The sequence below is a fragment of the Crotalus tigris genome, unplaced genomic scaffold (genome assembly GCF_016545835.1).
Source record: "Crotalus tigris isolate CLP2741 ecotype Arizona unplaced genomic scaffold, ASM1654583v1 scf7180000019583.1695794, whole genome shotgun sequence".
NCBI lineage: Eukaryota > Metazoa > Chordata > Lepidosauria > Squamata > Viperidae > Crotalus > Crotalus tigris.
In genome coordinates this window covers 28,884-50,209 of record NW_024097605.1, presented here as the reverse complement: position 1 = coordinate 50,209, position 21,326 = coordinate 28,884, and the positions used below count along the sequence as shown (strand labels likewise).

The 21,326-nt window shown below is 39.5% G+C and overlaps 1 protein-coding gene across 4 annotated transcripts in view; it reads right to left on the bottom strand.

The window, feature by feature from the left end:
- The window catches only part of ATP23 (ATP23 metallopeptidase and ATP synthase assembly factor homolog), a 42,943-nt gene that overhangs the window by 5,127 nt on the left and 16,490 nt on the right, over positions 1-21,326 (bottom strand). For 3 of the 4 annotated variants that reach the window (XM_039363737.1, XM_039363736.1, XM_039363739.1), the window contains exons 2-4: positions 7,784-7,829; positions 7,231-7,312; positions 6,211-6,348 (exon numbers count right to left, since the gene is read on the bottom strand). In XM_039363737.1, coding sequence (XP_039219671.1) covers positions 6,211-6,348; positions 7,231-7,312; positions 7,784-7,829 — 266 coding nt within the window. Of the gene's footprint in view, positions 1-6,210; positions 6,349-7,230; positions 7,313-7,783; positions 7,830-11,078; positions 11,101-21,326 lie in introns of all 4 variants that reach the window. The other variant, XM_039363738.1, reaches the window with a different exon arrangement.

Sequence of the window (21,326 nt, the reverse complement as noted above, 5' to 3'; positions counted from 1 at the left end):
CAGTCGAAGGCTCAAAAGTGTCCCCCAAACTTCTCGCTCCATTGCCCCCATATCACCCCCTTTTCGTTCCTTTGCCCCTGCATCGCCCCTTTTCATTCTATCACCCCCCTGAAAAACAAAATCACCTCCTGGGGGGCGATATCGCCCAGGTTAAGAACCACTGCTCTAGGTAATACTATCGAGGCTAGCTTAAATGGCACCTCTTAAGATCTGATGGACATCTATCAGTCAGTAAACTTCTGATTATCTCAGTAGGTAGCAGTATCTATCCTTTCGGAGTTTTGAAGCTATACAAGTGGGCTCTGCTTAGTCCTTGAATGAGACATCACTAGATAGTACCAGAATTATTATATTAGAAAGAAAAGTTTAAAAAAATCTGAGGAGGCAATGGCAAATTACGATAGAATTGGATACATCCATGAAGTCACAAGGTACCAAGTTCAATTCAAAGGACATATCAGTGGGAAAAGATCATATAACTGCCATAGATCAGAATTTTTTTCCCCTTGTGTTTACAAACTGTAAAGCTCTTTCTAAATCACGTGAGGCAGGATGCTTATTCCCTGGAACCAAGACAAAAAGGGGAAAGAACTATTATTCTTTATCTTAAAGCTAAATTAGCTGATGTTTTTGATTGTTTGCAAAACTATTTATTGTTATACCAATTTAAATAACTGAGTGGAGATATTATAGGTTGTTTTATGTGTTTGCTTTTAAAAGTTTACTTGCAGTGAGGATTAGAGGGACATACTGCTGAGGTCAAACAATGACTTAAATCATTACTTGAAAGATGCAAAACATGCTGCAGTTTTACAAGCTAGCTCCCTTGTGACATTTTTAGGCTGCTCTAGATGAAAGAGGGAGGAGAGAATAGACAAGTGAATATGTTGTTATATTCACTGAAGATAAGAACACATTAGTCATTTAAAAACCATTCATGTTTCCATAGCCCTCTTAACTCTATCTCACTCTCTTTACAAAGCCTGGATCTGCTATAAGAGTACATAGACACAAGCACATACTCACACATATATAGACTAGAAATTTGCTGCAAACAATCCAGAAAAAATGGTGCATAACATAATGATTTTTGTCTTAGTACTTCATATATTTCTATATAACTTAAAATAAATCAAATGTCAGGGTTACTGTCATGGAGCAGTTACGTGCAGAGAATGTCCAGCTCTCCCAACAGCTGGCTTTGCTGGCAGCTCAAGTTGCTCAGCGTCAAGCTCCTGCTGATCCACAACCCTGGCAGAAGTGTCCAGTAGCAGTGCCTGATAAATTTGATGGCACTCTGTATATGTTTCCAGCTTTTGGGGGATAATACCAACTATTTATCAGTCTGAGAGTGGCGGACTTCCCCATTGATCAAGATAAAGTGGGGTTTATGATCAGCCTATTTGGCCCTGCGGCCCATTGGGCCACACACCTGCTGGTCCAGCCTATATGTGTCTCATGTACGAGAATCCCATTAAGACGCAGACTACTACCAGATGCCTGAAAGCTCTGAAGCAGGGCCGATGCCCTTTACAGCGATATATCAGTGGGTTTCGGCTGCTTAGACAGGATTCAGCCTGGAACGAAACTGCATTCATGGACACTTTCCAGGATGTTTTGTTGGAAAGGCTGTTGGACAAGCTGGCCCGTGTCGATGTTCCCCCGGACCTAAATGGGTTGATACATCTCTGTTTGCGGACTGACACTCGGATGCAGCAGCATAAGAGTCATCGTGCCATGCAAGAAACCCGGGCGGTCCTGGTTGTGCATGAGACCCTGGTTCTATGGCAAGAGCCTATGGAGTTAGGTGTTGCCAGACCTTGACTATCGGTGGCAGAAATGAATAGACGGCGTTTGGGGGGGGGTTGTGTTTCTACTGTGGAGAACCTGGGCATTTGGTTGCATTCTGCCCCAAGAAGTGACGACGGGCATTAGCTACCGAGCCTGTCCCATAAAAACAACCTCATCTGTCGGGAAATGTCCCGAGCCCAATCTAAAATGCGTTTTGGGTTGGGCTTCTCCCGACCCCGAGTGACATTCATTGGATGCTGCACTTGGACCCCCACAGCACTTGATACTGGCGGCACATAGCTCCTCCCTGGGAAGCCACAGGGGATTCCGGCACACGCCTTGATCAACTCTGGGACCACCACAAACTTTATGGATGTGGCATTTGTGGCCAAATGGGCTGTTCCCCAATACCCGGTGGAACCGCTTCTGTTAGTAGAGACTATTTATGGCCGAGTGCTCCTGTCTGGACCAATTAAGGCTGCCACGCAACCATTGGTTATGGCCATCAGCTCGCAGGAGGAGACCATTCAGTTTTACATAACTTCCAACCTACATTTCCTTGTGGTCTTGGGATTGGTGTGGCTCCGGATGTATGACCGGCAGATTTATTAGTCTCAGAACTTGGTCACCTTTCTGGACCACACCTGCTAAGTTTGTGCCAGCCAGATGGTGGATCCCCCAGGGGTCTCCCTGCCCTCCAAACTGGCAACTTAGGCTGATGTGTTCAGCGAGACTGAGGTGGATCAATTGCCTCTACACTGGCCATATAATGGCCCCATCAATTTAGTCCCTGACATGCCTCTCCCAGTGGGGCATTTGTATTCCATGTCAGACCCTGAGTTGGCCGCGTTGGCTCAGGGTTTTATCCCGCCCTCATCTTCGCCAATGTCTTTGCCAGTGCTCTTTGTAAAAAAGAAGCCTTGGGAATTAAGTCTTTGCTGTGACTATCGCAAATTAAATGCTATTATGGTGCGTAATTGATACCCACTGCCTCTCATCCTCAAACTTCTGGAATGGCTCTGAGAGGCAAAACTCTTCACAAAATTGGACCTGAGAGGAGCCTACAGTCTTGTTAGGATCTGGCCTGGTGATGAATGGAAGACAGTGTTTGGCACCCGGTATGGGCACTTCGAGTATACAGTAATGCCGTTTGGGCTGACCAACGCCCCTGCAGTATTCCAACACTTCATGAACTACATATTCTGGGATCTGTTAGATCAGTTTGTCGTAATCTATTTGGACAACATTCTGATCTACTCCCTTTTGTGGGAGATGCATCACCAGCATCTCCGTTAGGTCCTGCAATGGCTCCAAGATCATCATTTGTATGCCAAACTGAAGAAATGCCAATTCTATCAAACGGCCATTGATTTCCTAGGTCATCATATATCTCCTGAGGGCATCGCCATGGAGCCAAGCAAGGTCAAGCCCCTGTGTAGTTGGCAAACCCCAGGTTGCATTAAAGATGTCCAGTGACTCCTTGGGTTCGCCATCTACTATAGAACCTTCATACCCGGTTTTGTTTCAGGGCAGTCTGGAGCAACAAGTTTTTCAGGCTTTAAAGGAAGCTTTTATAAAGGAACCTGTCAGGACCCCAAAACCTCTGTGTTTTCCCTTGTATATATATTCTACTTTTGGGGCCTGCCATTCTGCTGGGGGGAGGGAGAGCTTGGGATAACTTTCGCTTTCTACTTTCCCTCTCCTGCCTCTATCCTTGAGAAAGGAATGTGTCTCACTTGTCAGGCAGACGATTACAGAGAAACAAAAGCTGGAGAAGAACTTGAGATGCACAACAACTATATCAGTTACTTGCACATCATACCACCTTTGGATTGGGTGACTTTCAAATGGACATTATGACTTTGGTGGGAGGAGGAATACTGCTTGCTTAATTATACCGTTTGTGCGGGATTTTCCCCAGATCTGCCTTGACTTCCTTACTGTCACTGACCCCTAATAAAAGTATCTTTTTGAGACAATGCTTGTTTGAAGAGTTCTGCTTTCTTGGGTGGTTAGTTGAAGTGGGTCCTTACAGAACCCATCTTGAACCACCCTGACCTGCAACAGTCATGGAAGCAGAAGCGTCCGATATTGCCATTGGTGCCCTCTTCCCTTGCGCCCACTATTCGCAGAAAGTTAATCCAGCCGAGTGCAACTACACCATCTGGGAGAAGAAACTACTAACCATTAAAGTGGCATTTGAGGCCTGGAGACATCATTTGGAAGGGGCTCGACATCAAATTGAAGTCCAGACAGACCACAAGAATCTGGAAAATTTGCAGACTGCCTGGAAATTGAACCGACAGATTCAGTGGTCTCTCTTCTTTGCTAGGTTCAATTTCCATGTTATCTACATACCAAGTGGTCGCAACCAAAAAGTAGATGCTCTTTCAAGGAAACCAGAATATTTCCATATGGAAGACAAGCTTCTGCCCAGGACAGTTCTGCCCTTCAATCTGAGAGCCAATAGATTTACGGGCTTGGATTTGGGAGGCACAACAGCATGATGCATGGGTGGCTCAACGAAAGGAGGAGTTGGAGCCAGACTCCCGATGGACATCATGGATGGACTCCTGAAATATCGTGATTGGCTCTATGTTCCGGGAAGGCCGCTCAGAGGACTCATTCTCACTCAATATCATGATAATCCATCGGCGGGGCGTTTTGGCCTTTTCAAGATACTGAACCTAGTCTCCCATACATTCTGAAGGCCCCGAGTATGACATGATGTCCAGACCTACGTCACGTCTTGTATACGGTGTAGGCAGCCAAGTCAGTGACGGGGCCCCCACCGGGTCTACTTCAGCCCTTGCCGATGCCCGAGAGACCCTAGGGAACAGTGTCCATGGATTTCTTTATGAGCTTACCCTGTCTTCTGGCTTCACAACGGTGTTCGTGGTGGTGGACATGATGACCAAGATGGCACATTTCATTTCTTGCCATGGCTTGCCATCAGCCCACACCACCATTTGCATTTTCATCCAGCAGGTTTTCCGGTCATTTTGGATAGAGGGGCTCAATTTACGGCCCATTTCTGGAAGGGGTTGATGAAAGCCCGAGACGTACAAATCTGCCTTTTGTCGGTGCATCATCTGCAAATGGATGGCGGGACCAAGAAAGTAATCGGAATCCTTGAATAATACCTGTGCTGTATCGTGAATCAGCAACAGGACAATTGGGCAGACTATCTTGCAGCACACCTCCACGCATATGACACCATTCCTAGTCAATGTGGGATATCATCCCTGGCTTTTTCCCCTCTCACAGCTCGACTCGCCAGTTTCCGCAGCTAACGAATATCTGACCGAGTTACAGGCTATCCATCAACTGGTGCAGTGACAATTAGATAGGGTCAAGGCAGATTACAAGAAAATCACCAATCGGTAGAGGTGAGATATGCCTACATTAACGATGGGAGATCGGGTATGGCTGTCAACCAGGAACCTTCCGTCAGATCAGCCTGTCAAGAAACTGGACTACCAGTACATAGGACTGTTCCCTATCAAAGCCGTCATTAACCCGGTCGCTTATTGGTTAACCTTGCCATAGTTGTTATGGATACATTCGTCCTTTCACGGGTCTCTCTTGGTCCCAGAACAACCGGCATGTCCACTCTGCCAATCAGAATGTCCCCTATCGGAACAACATGACAAAGACAGCGCTCCCAAGTATGAGGTCATCAGTATTCGAGACTCCCGTTGGCTGAAAGGCCGATTCCAGTATTTGATTGAGTGGAAGGGCTATGGACTGAAGTAGTTCACCTGGGAGGATACGACCACATGCATGCTCCTGCCATGGTGACGACGTTCCATGAACAGTTCCCTTCATGACCGCATCCAGCCCATCAGATCCGGGGGAAGGGTCCTGCAGTGCAGGATAATGTTGTGATTCCTCACCAGCCAGTGGATCCAGCAGCCGAGTCTGAGGACTCAGATGAGGAGGAGGACCTGGAAGTGACATTGGAGTCTGAAGAAGGTACTGAGGAGCACCAAGACTCACAGTCAGACAAGGAGCCTGGCCCCTCTTCTCATGCTCGGGCATAGACACAGATGTTTTGGGAGCCTGAGTTGGGTGACTGGGAGGGACTGGAAAATCTTCATGGGCACATGGACAACAACCATGTCTCACTTGTGGGTACAGACTGAGATATTTACAGTCTGTGAATGTTGAAGCCTACCTAGAAAACAGACTAATATTCACAACAGGAATCAAGCAAAGAAACATAAAATATGATAATAAGATCATAAACTTCTACTAATTTGTTTAGAAGTACGTTTCACTTAAACCATCAGGACTTACTTTCTGAGTAAATAAGCATAAGACTTTATTGTAAGTAAACTGTTGATATGAGATTTATGCTATGTGCGTTTTTGATATCCTTATTAAAATATATTTATAAAACTAAGTTTTTCAACTTACCTCTGAACAGGCTAAGTGCTTTATATTGTTAAACCAATCCACATGAGCACGACAGTGATCAAATGCATGGATAAGTTCATGTGCAACCACTCTGTTCATTTGAGATTGACTATGTATATTGTTTTGGCAAAGTACAATCTGCAAAGTTAACCCAAAATTTTAAGAATGCATTTTATTTTTAGAGTTTTCACAGCATAATGTTCTTTATACAGCATTGTTCAACCATCCATTAGATGTAGCGCTAGAGAACTTGAGGGCACTATTTATCTGGTTTCCCCCTCTCTTTTCTTTTCTGGGCATGAGGAACCTCCAAGAAACGAAATATACATATTAAAATACAAACTAAAAACTAAACATCAGCTGATATCATTACAACATGTCTATAGGAGATGACCAGGCTGAGCGGGAGGGAGGAGTCAAATGCATCATTTTTCATGAGTCCTTTCACACCCACGAGTGATCTAAGTCCACCCCACCATGAATTCTTTTACCACCAAATTGCTTTGACCACTGGTAATTCAGATTCTTATAGAGAGCTTAAGCTTACAATAAATCTTTATACCATTTTAACTGCTTGCATCTCCTGATATCCCTGGCACTTGACAATGCCATTTCTATCATGATCTATACTTACTAAAAATACTGAATAAAAAATATACATCCCCCAGTGTCTGCTTGTGCATCAGAAACACTGTGATCAGAGGTGGTTTGGATAGCTGTTCCTAATTTATTTGACTTCCTGCTATGGTTATCTAGAAATAACACCATTTATTTTAATACAGTATAATGAAAGTAGCTTACAAAGAAATGAAGAAAAACAAACTATTGAGTATTTTAACCCAATAAAAAAAATTAGAGGGTTTAAAATCAATATTTATAAACTATTACTTGAGATTAACATAAACATTCTAATTAAACTCTACAATTTAATACTGACTACATAACATAACTATTTTGTTTTACTAACATAACAGAGCATAAAAAGCTGTAAACATTAGGTAGAAAAAAATAGCAATATACCTGTGATACTGAAGAATCAAATCCTCCACCAACATGTTTATCACAATTTTCACATGAAATGTGTCGGTTATTGATGACAGCACTAAAAGAATTGAAGAGTCACACATATAACAAATATAATATATAGCTGTGATGGCGAACCTATGGTATGTGTGCCACAGGTGGCACGCAGAGCCCTCTCTGTGGGCATGCGTGCCGTCGCCCCAGTCCTAGGCCTTCAGCTGGGTTTATAAAACTTTTTCGCTTTAGGCCTCCGCCGTGTGCAAAAAAAAAAAAAAGGTTCAATCAATCAATTTCAACTTCTCGCAGGAAAAAAAAGATCTCACAAAGTTGGAATTGATTGTTTGAACTTTTTAGTCCCACCCAGTCTGCCATTACCACCACAGGCATGCCCACCTAATGGGCCACACCCACCCAATGGGCCATGTCCACCTGGCACCCGATGGCACATAAGTGGGTTTTGGGTTGCAGTTTGGGCACTCTGTCTCTAAAAGGTTCACCATCACTGATATATAGCATTCATATAATAATTTTTGGACATAAATTATCTCACCAGCCAGAATTCTTCATAGCATCAAGTAGCAGTTTAGCTTGTGGACCTAGAATAAACATTGGCACAATAATTTATTTCTAAACAAATCTGTTGTTCAGAGAAAAAAAATGCAGAGCACATCTTCAAATTACCACAGAAAGTATTTAAAATATCATTAAACTAATGAAATATCATATATCCAAAAACAATTTATAGAAATCATAAACAAAACACAAAGATAAACTTGACCGAGTACAAGAGATATTACTGGTAAAATCATAAGTGTTTACTTAGATATAAAATCTCATTAATTAAAGGGAGTTTAATAATGTTCAAATGTACATACAGTATGACTTCCACAGCCAAAGAACACAGGAACTAAGTCTGAGTGAAATTGCAAATGGATATTCTTTGATAAAAACTTTGAAAAAATATTCTTTTGATAGAGGACATCAAGATAAGTGGCCCAACACCTAGACACTACAATAAAACCATGATACCAGAGCACCCACTTTGCTGACTGTGACATCTTCTGTGCAAGAACAGAAGGAAATCAACATGTCCCAAAGGTACTCTTTCAAAAGGCAACTAGATTTTCTTGTTTTTTTTTCATCTGAATACGTTTCATTTCTTATCCAAGAAGCTTCTTCAGAACTGAAGAAAGTTCAGTTGCCTTTTGAAAAAGTACTTTTAGCACAACCATGACCTGGATGATTGAGACTCTCCATAGTCAAGGAAATCAACAGGATTATTTTGGTTATTTTTTTGGTTTTGCTGAAGAGTATCAACATATCTGAATGGTTAGACTGGAATGTAGAAGTAGAGCACTTTGCTTTTCCATTAGTCACTGAAACTTTACTCCTGTGTTCAGAGGAAGAAGTACTGTACTCTATAAGGAAGCTGACTTGCAACAAATTAAGCTGTGTCCATCTAACTTAAAACTGTCTTAAACATTGGCACATATTCTTCCAGATTTTAACTAGGAGTCTTTCTCAGCTGTATTCAAATACCATAAATTCAACTGGGCACCTTTATGCTCCCTATACAAGTACTCACTTACCAACTTCTTCACTTAGTAACTCCTCAAAGTTATCATGATATAAAACAAATACAGTGGGGCAAAAAAGTATTTAGTCAGCCACCAATTGTGCAAGTTCTCCCACTTAAAAAGATGAGAGAGGCCTGTAATTGTCATCATAGGTAGACCTCAACTATGAGAGACAAAATGAGAAAACAAATCCAGGCAATCACATTGTCTGATTTGGAAAGAATTTATTTGCAAATTATGGTGGAAAATAAGTATTTGGTCACCTACAAACAAGCAAGATTTCTGGCTCTCACAGACTTGTAACTTCTTCTTTATGAGGCTCCTCTGTCCTCCACTCACTACCTGTATTAATGGCACCTGTTTGAACTTGTTATCAGTATGGTGAAGACCAAAGAGCTGTCGAAGGACACCAGAAACAAAATTATAGACCTGCACCAGGCTGGGAAGACTGAATCTGCAATAGGCAAGCAGCTTGGTGTGAAGAAATCAACGGTGGGAGCAATAATTAGAAAATGGAAGACATACAAGACCACTGATAATCTCCCTCGATCTGGGGCTCCACGCAAGATCTCACCCTGTGGGGTCAACATGATCACAAGAACGGTGAACAAAAATTCCAGAACCACACGGGGGGACTTAGTGAATGACCTGCAGAGAGCTGGGACCAACGTAACAAAGGCAACCATCAGTAACACTACGCCGCCAGGGACTCAGATCCTGCAGTGCCAGACATGTCCCCCTGTTTAAGCCAGTACATGTCCGGGCCCATCTGAAGTTTGCTAGAGAGCATTTGGATGATCCAGAAGAGGATTGGGAGAATGTCCTATGGTCAGATGTAACCGAAGTAGAACTGTTTGGTAGAAACACAACTCGTCGTACCTGGAGGAGAGAGAATGCTGAGTTGCATCCAAAGAACACCATACCTACTATGAAGCATGGGGATGGCAACATCATGCTTTGGGGCTGTTTCTCTGCAAAGGGACCAGGACGACTGATCTGTGTACAGGAAAGAATGAGTGGGGCCATGTATCGTGAGATTTTGAGTGCAAACCTCCTTCCATTAGCAAGGGCATTGAAGATGAAACGTGGCTGGGTCTTTCAGCATGACAATGATCCCAAACATAGTGTCCGGGCAACGAAAGAGTGGCTTCGTAAGAAGCATTTCAAGGTCCTGGAGTGGCCTAGACAGTCTCCAGATCTCAACCCCATTGAAAACCTTTGGAGAGAGTTGAAAGTCCGTGTTGCCCAGCGACAGCCCCAAAACATAAGACTTACAGAAAACATTTGACCTCTGTCATTGCCAACAAAGGATATATAACAAAGTATTGAGATGAACTTTTGATATTGACCAAATACTTATTTTCCACCATAATTTGCAAATAAATTCTTTCCAAATCAGACAATGTAATTGTCTGGATTTGTTTTCTCATTTTCTCTCATAGTTGAGGTCTACCTATGATGACAATTACAGGCCTCTCTCATCTTTTTAAGTGGGAGAACTTGCACAATTGGTGGCTGACTAAATACTTTTTTGCCCCATTGTAGTTAGCAACACATCTTTGCATTCATGACCATTGCAATGGTCCACAGTCATGTGATCACTATGCAGGTGCTTCACAAGTAGCTTGCAACAAGCAGAATTAATAGAGAATGAAGAAGTAAAATCATACGTTGCAGGCATATGTTTCATTTAATGACATGAAAATTCAGTTAATGACTGAAAGAGAAGCGAAGATGGAAGCTCATTGCAGTTATGTGATTTTTCACTTAGAGACTTTTCATTTCATGATGCAGATCCCAATTGTGGTTACTAATCAAGCATGATTGTATAAGCCTTTATTTTTTTTTTAAGACAAAGTTTTTACGTAACCTCTTATTTTATCAATTATTTGTGGGAAAAAAATGGTTGTTGTCAGGAGTTACCACGCCCAGAATTAGGAAGTTTATGTGTCTCTCTTATGTAGTGGATCAGAAAATAAAGCATTATTTGATTTTTCATCCTATTTTTTTTTCCATATGTGTATTTAGAAGGAATGATCAAGTTGCAGGAGAGTGGCAAGGTTGGAATACTATTGATCATGTGGACTCAGTAATGGAGAACCAATGATGTTTGCTTCTGACACAGTAAACTAGGGGTTAATAGCTATACTACAGTAAGTGCTGGTATCAAAAAAGTGAATGGGACAGGCAGAATGATAGGCAGGAAAAAATACTTTAAATTATATTACTTTAAGTTTATATAACTGAAGTATTTCATTGGCAACTTACATTCAATCCATATAAATTATACCTGGACAAAAAAAATAATGTAACAGTGTCATGAGTCAGTTTTATAAATAAGTTTGTTACAAATAAGTTCAATACAGTGACTGAAAAAGAATACCATAAACCTTTGCTAGAAAAAGAGAAAATGTAATATTGTTTTCCCCTTTATGGATTACTGCCTTGTCATGGCGAAGGGGCTTGCGTAACTCAATGAAGCTATAAGCTATGTCGTGCAGGGCCACCCAAGATGAACAGGTTATAGCAGAGAGTTCTGACAAAATGTGATCCACTGGAGAAGGAAATGGCAAACCACTCCAGTATCTTTGCCATGAAAACCCCATGGACAGTACTAAAAGGCAAAAAGATATGAAGCTGGAAGATGAGCCCCTCAGGTCGGAAGGTGTCCAATATGCTACTGGGGACGAGCAGAGGGCTAGTACTAGTAGCGCCAGAAAGAATGAAGCGACTGGGCCAAAGCCGAAAGGACGCTCAGCTGTGGATATATCTGGTGGTGAAAGGAAAGTCCGATGCTGTAAAGATTTTTTCTCCATAGGAACCTGGAATGTAATATCCATGAATCAAGGCAAGCTAGACGTAGTCAAAAAAGAGATGACAAGACTGAACATCGACATCTTAGGAATCAGCGAACTAAAATGGACAGGAATGGGTGAATTTAACTCAGATGACCATCAGGTATACTACTGTGGGCAAGAATCCCTCAGAAGAAACGGAGTAGCCTTCATAGTCAATAAAAGAATAGGAAAAGCAATACTGGGATACAATCCCCAAAATTACAGAATGATCTCAATTCGAATCCAAGGCAAACCATTCAATATCACAATAGTCCAAATCTATGCCCCAACCCCTGGTGCTGAAGAGGATGAAATTGACCAGTTTTATGAAGCCCTACAGCACCTTATAGAATTAACACCAAAAAATGATGTCCTTATCATCATGAGGGATTGGAATGCTAATGTAGGAAGCCAAAAGATAACCGGAATAACAGGCAAGTTTGGCCTTGGAGTACAAAATGAAGCAGGGCACAGGCTAATAGAATTTTGTCAAGACAATACAATGGTCATAACAAACACTCTTTTCCAACAACCCAAGAGACGACTGTACACATGGACATCACCAGACGGTCAACATAGAAATCAGGCTGACTATGTGCTCTGCAGCCAAAGATGGAGAAGCTGTATACAGTCAGTAAAAACAAGACCAGGAGCTGACTGTGGCTCAGATCATGAGCTTCTCGTTGCAAAATTTAGGCTTAAATTGAAAAAAGTAGGGAAAAGCACTAGGCCACTCAGGTATGAACTAAATCATAGAGGTAGCAACTAAAACCATCCCAAAGAAAAAGAAATGCAAGAAAGCAAAATGGCTGTCTGAGGAAGCTTTGCAAATAGCTGAGGAAAGAAGGGAAGCGAAAGGCAAGGGAGAAAGAGAAAGATACACCCAATTGAATGCAAAATTCCAGAGAGTAGCTACAAGAGATAAGAATGCCTTCTTAAATGAACAGTGCAAAGAAATAGAAGAAAACAACAGAATAGGGAGGACCAGAGATCTCTTCAAGAAAATTGGAGATATGAAGGAAACATTTCATGCAAAGATGGGCATGATAAAGGACCAAAATGGCACAGATCTAACAGAGGCAGAAGAGATTAAGAAGAGATGGCAAAACTACACAGAAGAACTATACAAGAATGAGCTTAACATCCCAGATAACCACAATGAGATGGTCACTGACCTCGAACCAGACATCCTAGAATGTGAAGTGAAATGGGCCTTAGAAAATCTGAGCAACAACAAAGCTAGTGAAGGTGACAGTATTCCAGCTGAGCTATTCAAAATCTTAAAAGACAATGCAGTAAAAGTGCTACACTCAATTTGCCAGCAAATTTGGAAAACTCAACAGTGGCCACAGGATTGGAAAAGGTCAGTTTACATTCCAATTCCAAAGAAAGCCAATGCCAAAGAATGTTCAAACTATCGCACCATTGCACTCATTTCACATGCTAGTAAAGTTATGCTTAAAATCCTACAAGCTAGACTCCAGCAGTATGTGGATCGAGAACTACCAGAAGTACAGGCAGGATTTCGAAGAGGCAGAGGAACTAGAGATCAAATTGCCAACATACGCTGGATCATGGAGAAAGCTATGGAGTTCCAGAAAAACATCTACTTCTGCTTCATTGACTATGCAAAAGCCTTTGATTGTGTGGATCACAACAAATTATGGCAAGTTCTTAAAGAGATGGGAGTACCAGACCATCTCATTTGTCTCTTGAGAAACCTATATGCGGATCAAGAAGCAACAGTGAGAACTGGACACGGAACCACTGATTGGGTCAGACACGACTTCGCAATTAACAACAACAACAAATATTGTTTTCCATATACCTTGGGTCAGCATGATTTTGACTTGAAGAGAAAGCAAATTTTATGCATTTTGAGGAGAAATGGTATATTTGAGGTTTCTATTCCTTCCAACTGTCCAGCTAGATGACAGCATCAACATTTTTTTTATGTATATTTTATTGGATTTTATAGGGATGGGGAGGGAATGAAATTGGTAGGGGTATAACATAGGGTATAGAACAAGGATTAAACCAAAGGTAGGGATAGGTACAATAGTGGGGTTACCCCCAACAATAAATCAACGCTTCTGCAAGCAGACTACTATCTGGGTATACATGTTAAATGTCTATGGTTAATATAATACTAAACAGTTATGTTAAATAGATTTATCACTAATAATAAGAGTGAGAAGTTAACCAATACATATCATTCATTCTACTACTAATAATAATTAATATATTATTAATAATATATTACTAATTGAGTATAATTACTTATAAATACTGATATATTACTTATTAATTATAATTACTTATAGATAAGATCGGAAATATAAGAGTATTCACAGCAATCAGATAACATAAAATTTAAATAAAAAGTATCATTTATCCTATTTAATTTCATAACCTTTTCTCATTCTGTCGTATTGCTAACCATTGATAGAATTTTTCCCATGTTTTAAAATATATTGTGTCTTCTTTCTCTTTGATTTCTAAAGTTAGTCTATCCATTTCTGCACATTCCAATATTTTTGTAATAATAATCTGGTCAGGTGGTAGATTTCCATTTTTCCAAAATTGGGCAAATACTATTCTCGCAGCTGCTAATACATGTAGTATTAGGTATTCATTCATAGTTCGGGTTTAAATTCTATCTACATTTTAATCATCTTTTCTAACCATATATGGATCCTAAGCCAATATTTCTTTGCATTAGGGCATATCCACCAGACATGATAATAGGTCCCTGGTTTTTGTTTACATTTCCAACAAATATTTGATACATTTTTAAACATTTTCTCCAATCTAACTGGTGTCATATGCCATCTATAAAACATTTTATATAAATTCTCCTTATATGCAGCTGCTTTAGTAATTTTTATATTTCGATCCCAAAGTTTTTGCCAATCTTCTAAATCTATGGAATATCTGAAATTCTTTGCCCATACTATCATTGTTTCTTTTATTTGTTCTTCTTCCATCTTCCAGCTTAACAAGAATTTGTAAAGTTTTTTAAATCAAGTTTTCGTCTGTTTTTAACAGTATTTTATCTAATGGTGTCTGTTCTTTGTAAAATCCTGTCAATTTTGCATCTTTTTCATATCTTGTCTGGATTTGCAAATAAGATTACCATGTTAGGTCAATACCATGTTGCTGAAGAACTTGTCTGTCTTTGTCCAAAATATCTTTATAGATAACAAGTTTGTCATAATTAATTAAATTTGGATAAGCAAAAGCTTCCATTGTCGAAAGCCACTCAGGTATTTTCATGTAGATTTTATGTTTAATTCTTTCCCACTCTGAAAGCAATACATTCCTTATGGCATGATTTTGAAAATATTTATGTACTTTATTTTCTCATACCACAAAAACGCATGCCAACCCAATTTCAAATCATGTCCCTCTAGATAGAGAAGTCGTTTATTTCTCAGTGTAATCCATTATTTAAGCCAGAGCAAAATGGCTGCTTGGTAATAGAGTCTCCAGTCCTGGAGCCCAAAGCCCCCTGTCTTTAGAATCTTGTAATAATTTAATTTTAATTCTTGCTTTTTTTCCTTGCCATATAAATCTCATTATTATAGCATTTAATTCATCAAAAAATTTCTGACTCAATTTAACAGAGATCGTTTGAAATAGAAAAATTAGCTTAGGTAAGATGTTCATCTTAACAGTTGCTATCTTTCCTAGTAATGATAGTTGAAGATTTTTTCACTTCTCCAAGTCCGCTTTTATTTGTTTTAGTAATCTCTCATAGTTGTCCTCTTTTATTGTTGTATATTTTGATGTTAAATGGATACCTAAATATTTAATTTTTTTAGCTATTTGAAGATTTGTCTTTTTAGCAAGTTGGATTTTTTGTTTGTCTGTTCAATTTTTTTGTTAATACTTTAGTCTTTTTCCTATTTATTTTCAGCCCTGCCACTTCTCCAAATTTCTCTATTTTCTGCAAAAGTTTAGTGGTGGTTTCCGGTGGCTCCTCCAAAATAAGAACCAAGTCATCTGCGAAGGCCTGTAATTTATATTTCTGGTCTTTTATCTCCAATCCTTTGATTTCCATGTCTTATCTAATATTCTTAGCCAACACTTTCAGTGTGAGAATAAATAACAAGGGAGACAATGGACATCCCTGTCTTGTGCCTTTTTTGATTTCAAAGATGTCTGTGTAATCTCCATTTAAAAGTATCCTTGCTGATTGTTTATTGTAGATTGCTTGAATTGAATTTATAAAGTTTTCACCAAATTCCATCTCTTTCAACTGTTGAAACATAAATTGCCAACTGAGATTGTCAAAAGCTTTTTGTGCATCGAGAAATATAAGTGCCAACTGTTTCTCTGGATGGGTTTCATCGTATTCCAAAACATTTAAAATGATCCTTAGATTATTCTTTATCTGCCTTTTACGCAGAAAGCCATTTTGGTCTGAGTGGATAAATTCAGTAAAAAATTTCTTCATTCTTTCCGCCATTATTGCAGTAAATATTTTATAACCCACATTCAATAACGATATTGGTCTATAATTTTTGATTTGTATAAGATCAGTATCTTCTTTGGGTATGAGGGAAGTATTGGCTTCTATCCATGAATTTGGTATTTTTATCTCTGAAAGAGTTTTGTTACAGAGGTCTTTCAAGATCGGGCTTACTATGTCTTGTAAAGCTACATAGAATTCTGCAGGGAGACCATCGGGTCCTGAAGTTTTATCCTTCTTTTGCCTTTTTATCACCTCTGTGATCTGCATCATTGTTATTTTCTCATTTAACACGTATCACATATTCTCTGATACCTTTGGAAGGTTTGCTTCTTTTAAGTAGTCCTGTACTGCCTTATTCGAGGCCACCTCAGTCTTATAAAGTGTCTCATAGTAAGCTTTAGTAAATGTTTTAATTGCATCATTGTGGCAGTGTAATTGGCCCTTTGAATCTTGCAGCTTACTTATCAGCCATTTTTCTCTTTCTTTTTTCAATTTGTATGCAAGCCATCTTCCCGGTTTATTAGCATTTTCAAAAAAATTCTGTTTAAATCGTTTAATCTGTTGCGCCCTTGTAACCATCTCCAATAGGTTTAATTTGTGCTTTATTAGTTCCATTTGTGTCTTCAACTTTTTCTTTTGTGGATCATTTTGTAACTCAAATTCCAAGTTATTGAGTTGTTCTTTCAACCTAAACTGTGTTTGTTTCTTTTCTTTATTCTTTTTGGCAACATAAGTTATAGCCAAACCTCTAAAGTAAGCTTTCGCTGTATCCCATACATTTTGAATGGAGGTTTCTTCTTTCTTATTTATTTTTTTTTAAAATTCCATTTCTTTCATTACTGATTATAAAAATTCTTTTTCTTTCAATATAGATTTATTCAACGACCATCTTAATTTCTTCCTAACTCCTTTCCAAATCATTTTAATTGGATTATGATCTGCCCAAATATTAGGTTCTATTTCAATCTCCTGTATCATATCTTTAAATCATAAGAAGTCCATATCATATCAATTCTTGACCACGATTTATGCCTGTTTGAATAAAATGTATATTGTGCTTTGTCTGGATTCATTTCTCTCCATGTATCTTGTAGACATAATTCATCTTTCATCTTTAAGAAGGGTTTAGGTAGGGTATTTCCCCCTTTTTTCCCTTGTTTGTGGCTTTTATAATCATGTTTTGTGTCAGCTATTGCATTAAGGTCTCCAAGTATACAAAGATTTTGATAGTTTAATTGCACTAGTTTGACATGTAATTGCTGAAAAAACTGATCTTGCTTCTCATTGGGGGCATATATCGCAACCATCAAAATTTGTTTTTGATTCCATGTTAACTTCCACAATTAATAATCTCCCTTCATCATCAACATACATTTGTTTTGGATTCATCTTTTCTTTTATATAAAGAGCTATCCCTCTTTTCTTTTTCAATGCCAAAGAGAAATAAAGTTTACCTATTTTTGGTTGTTCTAAAAATCTAAAGTGTTGTCTTTTAATATGCATCTCTTGAAGACAAATTATGTCCATTTTCAATTTTTGTAGTCTATAAAATATTTTACTCCTTTTTGATGGGGAGTCAAGACCATTTATATTTGTTGAAAAACTTCCAATCTCCTCCATGATTTTAGTTGTGTCTAGATCTCAATTTTCTACGAGAACTTATCTGCCTCTGATCTTTGGGCCTTACATCTTCCTCTGATTGAGTCTTTTTAGGTTCTTCCTCCTCCATTTGTTTCGATGCTCCTGCATCCATCGTTTCCTCTGGTTTCTTAGATTCAACATCGCCTTTTTCCAGAAAGGCTCTATGATTGTTGAAAAATTCCTCTGCTTGAAGTGGGGTATCCAATCTGTATCTTTTCAAATCCCAAAAGATTAATAATCCTTCTGGGACCAACCATCTAAAATTCACTCCTTTATTAAACAATTTCCTTGTTAAAAATTGATATTCTCTTCGGGCTTCTCTTATTCTTTTGGGAATCTGTTTAAGAACTACAAGTTCTTTGTCTTTGTATTTCAGTGGTTGATCTCTTATTGCTCTCATACCATCTCGTGTAAATCTTTTGAGGAATCATACGTGGACCTCCCTAGGAACTGTATGTCTTCTTGTGTAGCTTGAATTGACTCTAAAAACCTGATCCATTTCTCATTTCATTTGGTCCATTTCCATTCCTAGTAATTCTGCCAATAGCTCGCTCATCAACTCTAACAAGTTCTCATCCTTCTCTTCTGTAATATTTTGAAATCTTAAGAAGTATGATGCTCTTTCCATCTCCATGTCGGCCATGTTGTCTTCTAATTCCGCGTTAGCTTGCGCCAGGCTCCAGTTTTCATCTTGCAAGGCTTCCAGTTTCTGATCAACAACCACATTCTTTGTTGAGTATCTGTCAGCGCTTGTTGAAAGGTTTTCATTTTTAGATCCATTTTAAGAAGGTCATTTTTCAAATCTTCATAATTTTTTTCCAAATCTTTTTTCATTTCCATTTTGGAATCTGCGATTGCTTAGAGTATTGCTTGGGTATCTTTTTGTTGAGTTTTCTGTTGTAAAAATGTAGTAATTGATTTTGGGGGGGGGCTGGGCTCACCGAGGTTGAGGCGGGGGCCAAGGAGCCCTTCCTTACCCCTTTAGCCAAATTTGAAGCACTCATCTTCTAATTGTTATATTTATTTATAATCCACCAAGCGGCCCGATGGCCAATTGTAATCCAGTGCCCTCCTATTATCAGGAGCCAAGGCCAAACGTGATTTAAAAAAAGAAAAAAGAGAAAAAAACCAATCCCAATGAGGAGATAATTAAAAAAAGAAAGAGAAATAACTGCTACAACCATCCAAAAAGAAGAATAGAAAAAACAAACAAACAAAAAACAGGGCAATGTCTCGAAAAAAAGAGTAGTGACGTATTTATATCCAAAGGGCAAGACCAAAAGAAAAAGAAAAAGCCTAGACATAGAAAAGGGGGAAAAATAGAAAGAAAACCCAAAAATGACAAAAATAAAAATTATATAAAAAAAGAAAAAATTATAGGAAAAAAACAGTATCCAATTACAGATTTATAGATTTATTCCACAGCCGAAAAAAAAAAAACCAACCAAAAATAAATTCCCTTCTTTTGTAATTTTCTTTGCTATAGGAAAAGGGCCAGACACACAAAGAAAAAAAATCTCTCTCAGTGACTTTTAAGAGAGATAGGGATGTCTGGGCATGCAGCCAAGTGTCTGGGCATTGAACCAAGTATTGCAGCTGAATAAACAAAGCTACCAGAGAACAAAGTGAAACAAAGTTACAATGTGGCCACCAGGGGAACTCTGTCTCTTTCCCCAGAGATTTGGATAAGGAGGGAAAAAAAGTATTCAACGGTGGAAACACAGTTTTAAAGCTCATTAAAGTTCTAATAAAAAAAAAAAGAAGCAGAAAGAAACTAATTAGGGTGGCTTTTCCCACTTAATATCTTTCCTTTCCTTCCGAAAATAAAATAATTTCTCTAGTTAAAAAGTTTTAAAATAGTCCAAATTAATTCTCCTTAATAAATGTCACTTAAACCGCCGCTTGCACAGGAGGGGGTGACAAAAACCCTCCTCCTTCCTCCCTTCAGGCTTCAAGCTTCAGGTTAAAGACAGGCTATTTTTTTTTCAGTAGAGTCCACTTTACAAAGAGAGAAGAGGCATAGTCTCACCCAGCATGGCTGCTTGTTTTCCAAATCAGCTGTTTTCTGTCTCCGACGATCAGCTGTTAATGGCGGCTCACATAAATGTGATCCGCCTTTCTTTTTCTGGTTCCAGGGGCTGCTTTGGGTTCGACAAGCTAGCTACCGCCGGCTCCCATTCCTCAAAGGTTCACCCTTCGGTGGCCACCCCTCCAGGGTGGCATTTAGCCCAAATGGGCCCGCCAGCGAAGGAATTTCAGACCTGGGGAATGGAGAGTCGTCCTCTAGGGTCTACAGTCAGTGACATCACCGGAAATCTCAGCATCAACATTCTTGATTAATGTTCTGAAATATGTATTTATTTTAAATGTTTAAATTAAATAAAAGTTAATAATGTATCTAGAAAAAATAAGACCAGCAGAAAGTCCCAGAATTATAATTAAATTGGAAAGGGAAAAAAAAAAGATGAATCCATGGAGGAGGAGCTGAACTTTGACTGATATGTGTCTTCCCTTGCTATGGAGGAGTATATAATTTGGTTCAGATGATCTATCTGCAAAATTACTCTCCAACTTTATTAAAATAAATACTCAAATGATATTTTATTTTTGTTCTCTCCTAGGCCAGATCTCTGCATTAACCATGACCCCAGCTGGAGAGGAACAAGCAATCTCTTTGTTGTTAGCTGGTAGGTTTAACTTTGTAAGTCACTTTGGGAAGATTAGAAACTGGAATTATGAAATACAAATAATATTATACAATTGAAATAAATAATAAGACCACCTACTACAATGTGATGTTCATGCTACTGTACATCTTGGCATGCATGATTTGTCCCAAAAAGATGTACTCTCTGTGCAGAATGATTTCTAGAGCTTGGGGCAGGAACTTAGTAGGATAAGCCAGTGGTGGCGAGAGGCAGCACTCAGAGCCCTCTCTGTGGGCACAGCCTTGCCTCCCCCCACGACCTCCTCCTCACCAGCAGCGCCCCTGGAGGAGAGTTGCCCCTGGGCATGGCCCACGCAGAGCAGTGCAGCCAAGGACATGGCAGCCAGGCAGCATAGATAAGACTCTACCCTCACGTCCCATCACGCACAGTTGATGCTGTGGGGTGCAGGCAGAGGGCGTGGCTGCCATGGTGCTGCTGGGCTGCCTGGGCGATCTGTGGCAGGCCCTGGAGGTGATGAGTAGCCCTGCGGGCAGGTGGGGCAGGAGATGGGGCGGGGGTGGGGCGGGGGGTAGAGCAGGGGCAGGGACAGTTTTGGGGCACTCGGTCTCTAAAAGGTTCGCCATCACTGGGATAAGCTCACTTTTTCAGAGGTTTTACCAGTATATAGGGAACAAAAAGGAAAAGGCCAACGTATAGCAGAGTTCAATGTGTGGTTAAAGGAGTAGTGCTTTGATTATATTAGTCATGATTTCGCCAGCTGGTCCAATGATAAACAACTGTATAAAAGAGATGGTTTGCATCCATCGAAGAAAAGGACTGAGTTACCTGGCATTAAATTCACAGATTTTCTGGAGAAACATTTAAACTAAACAATGGGTACAGTGAGTTAATT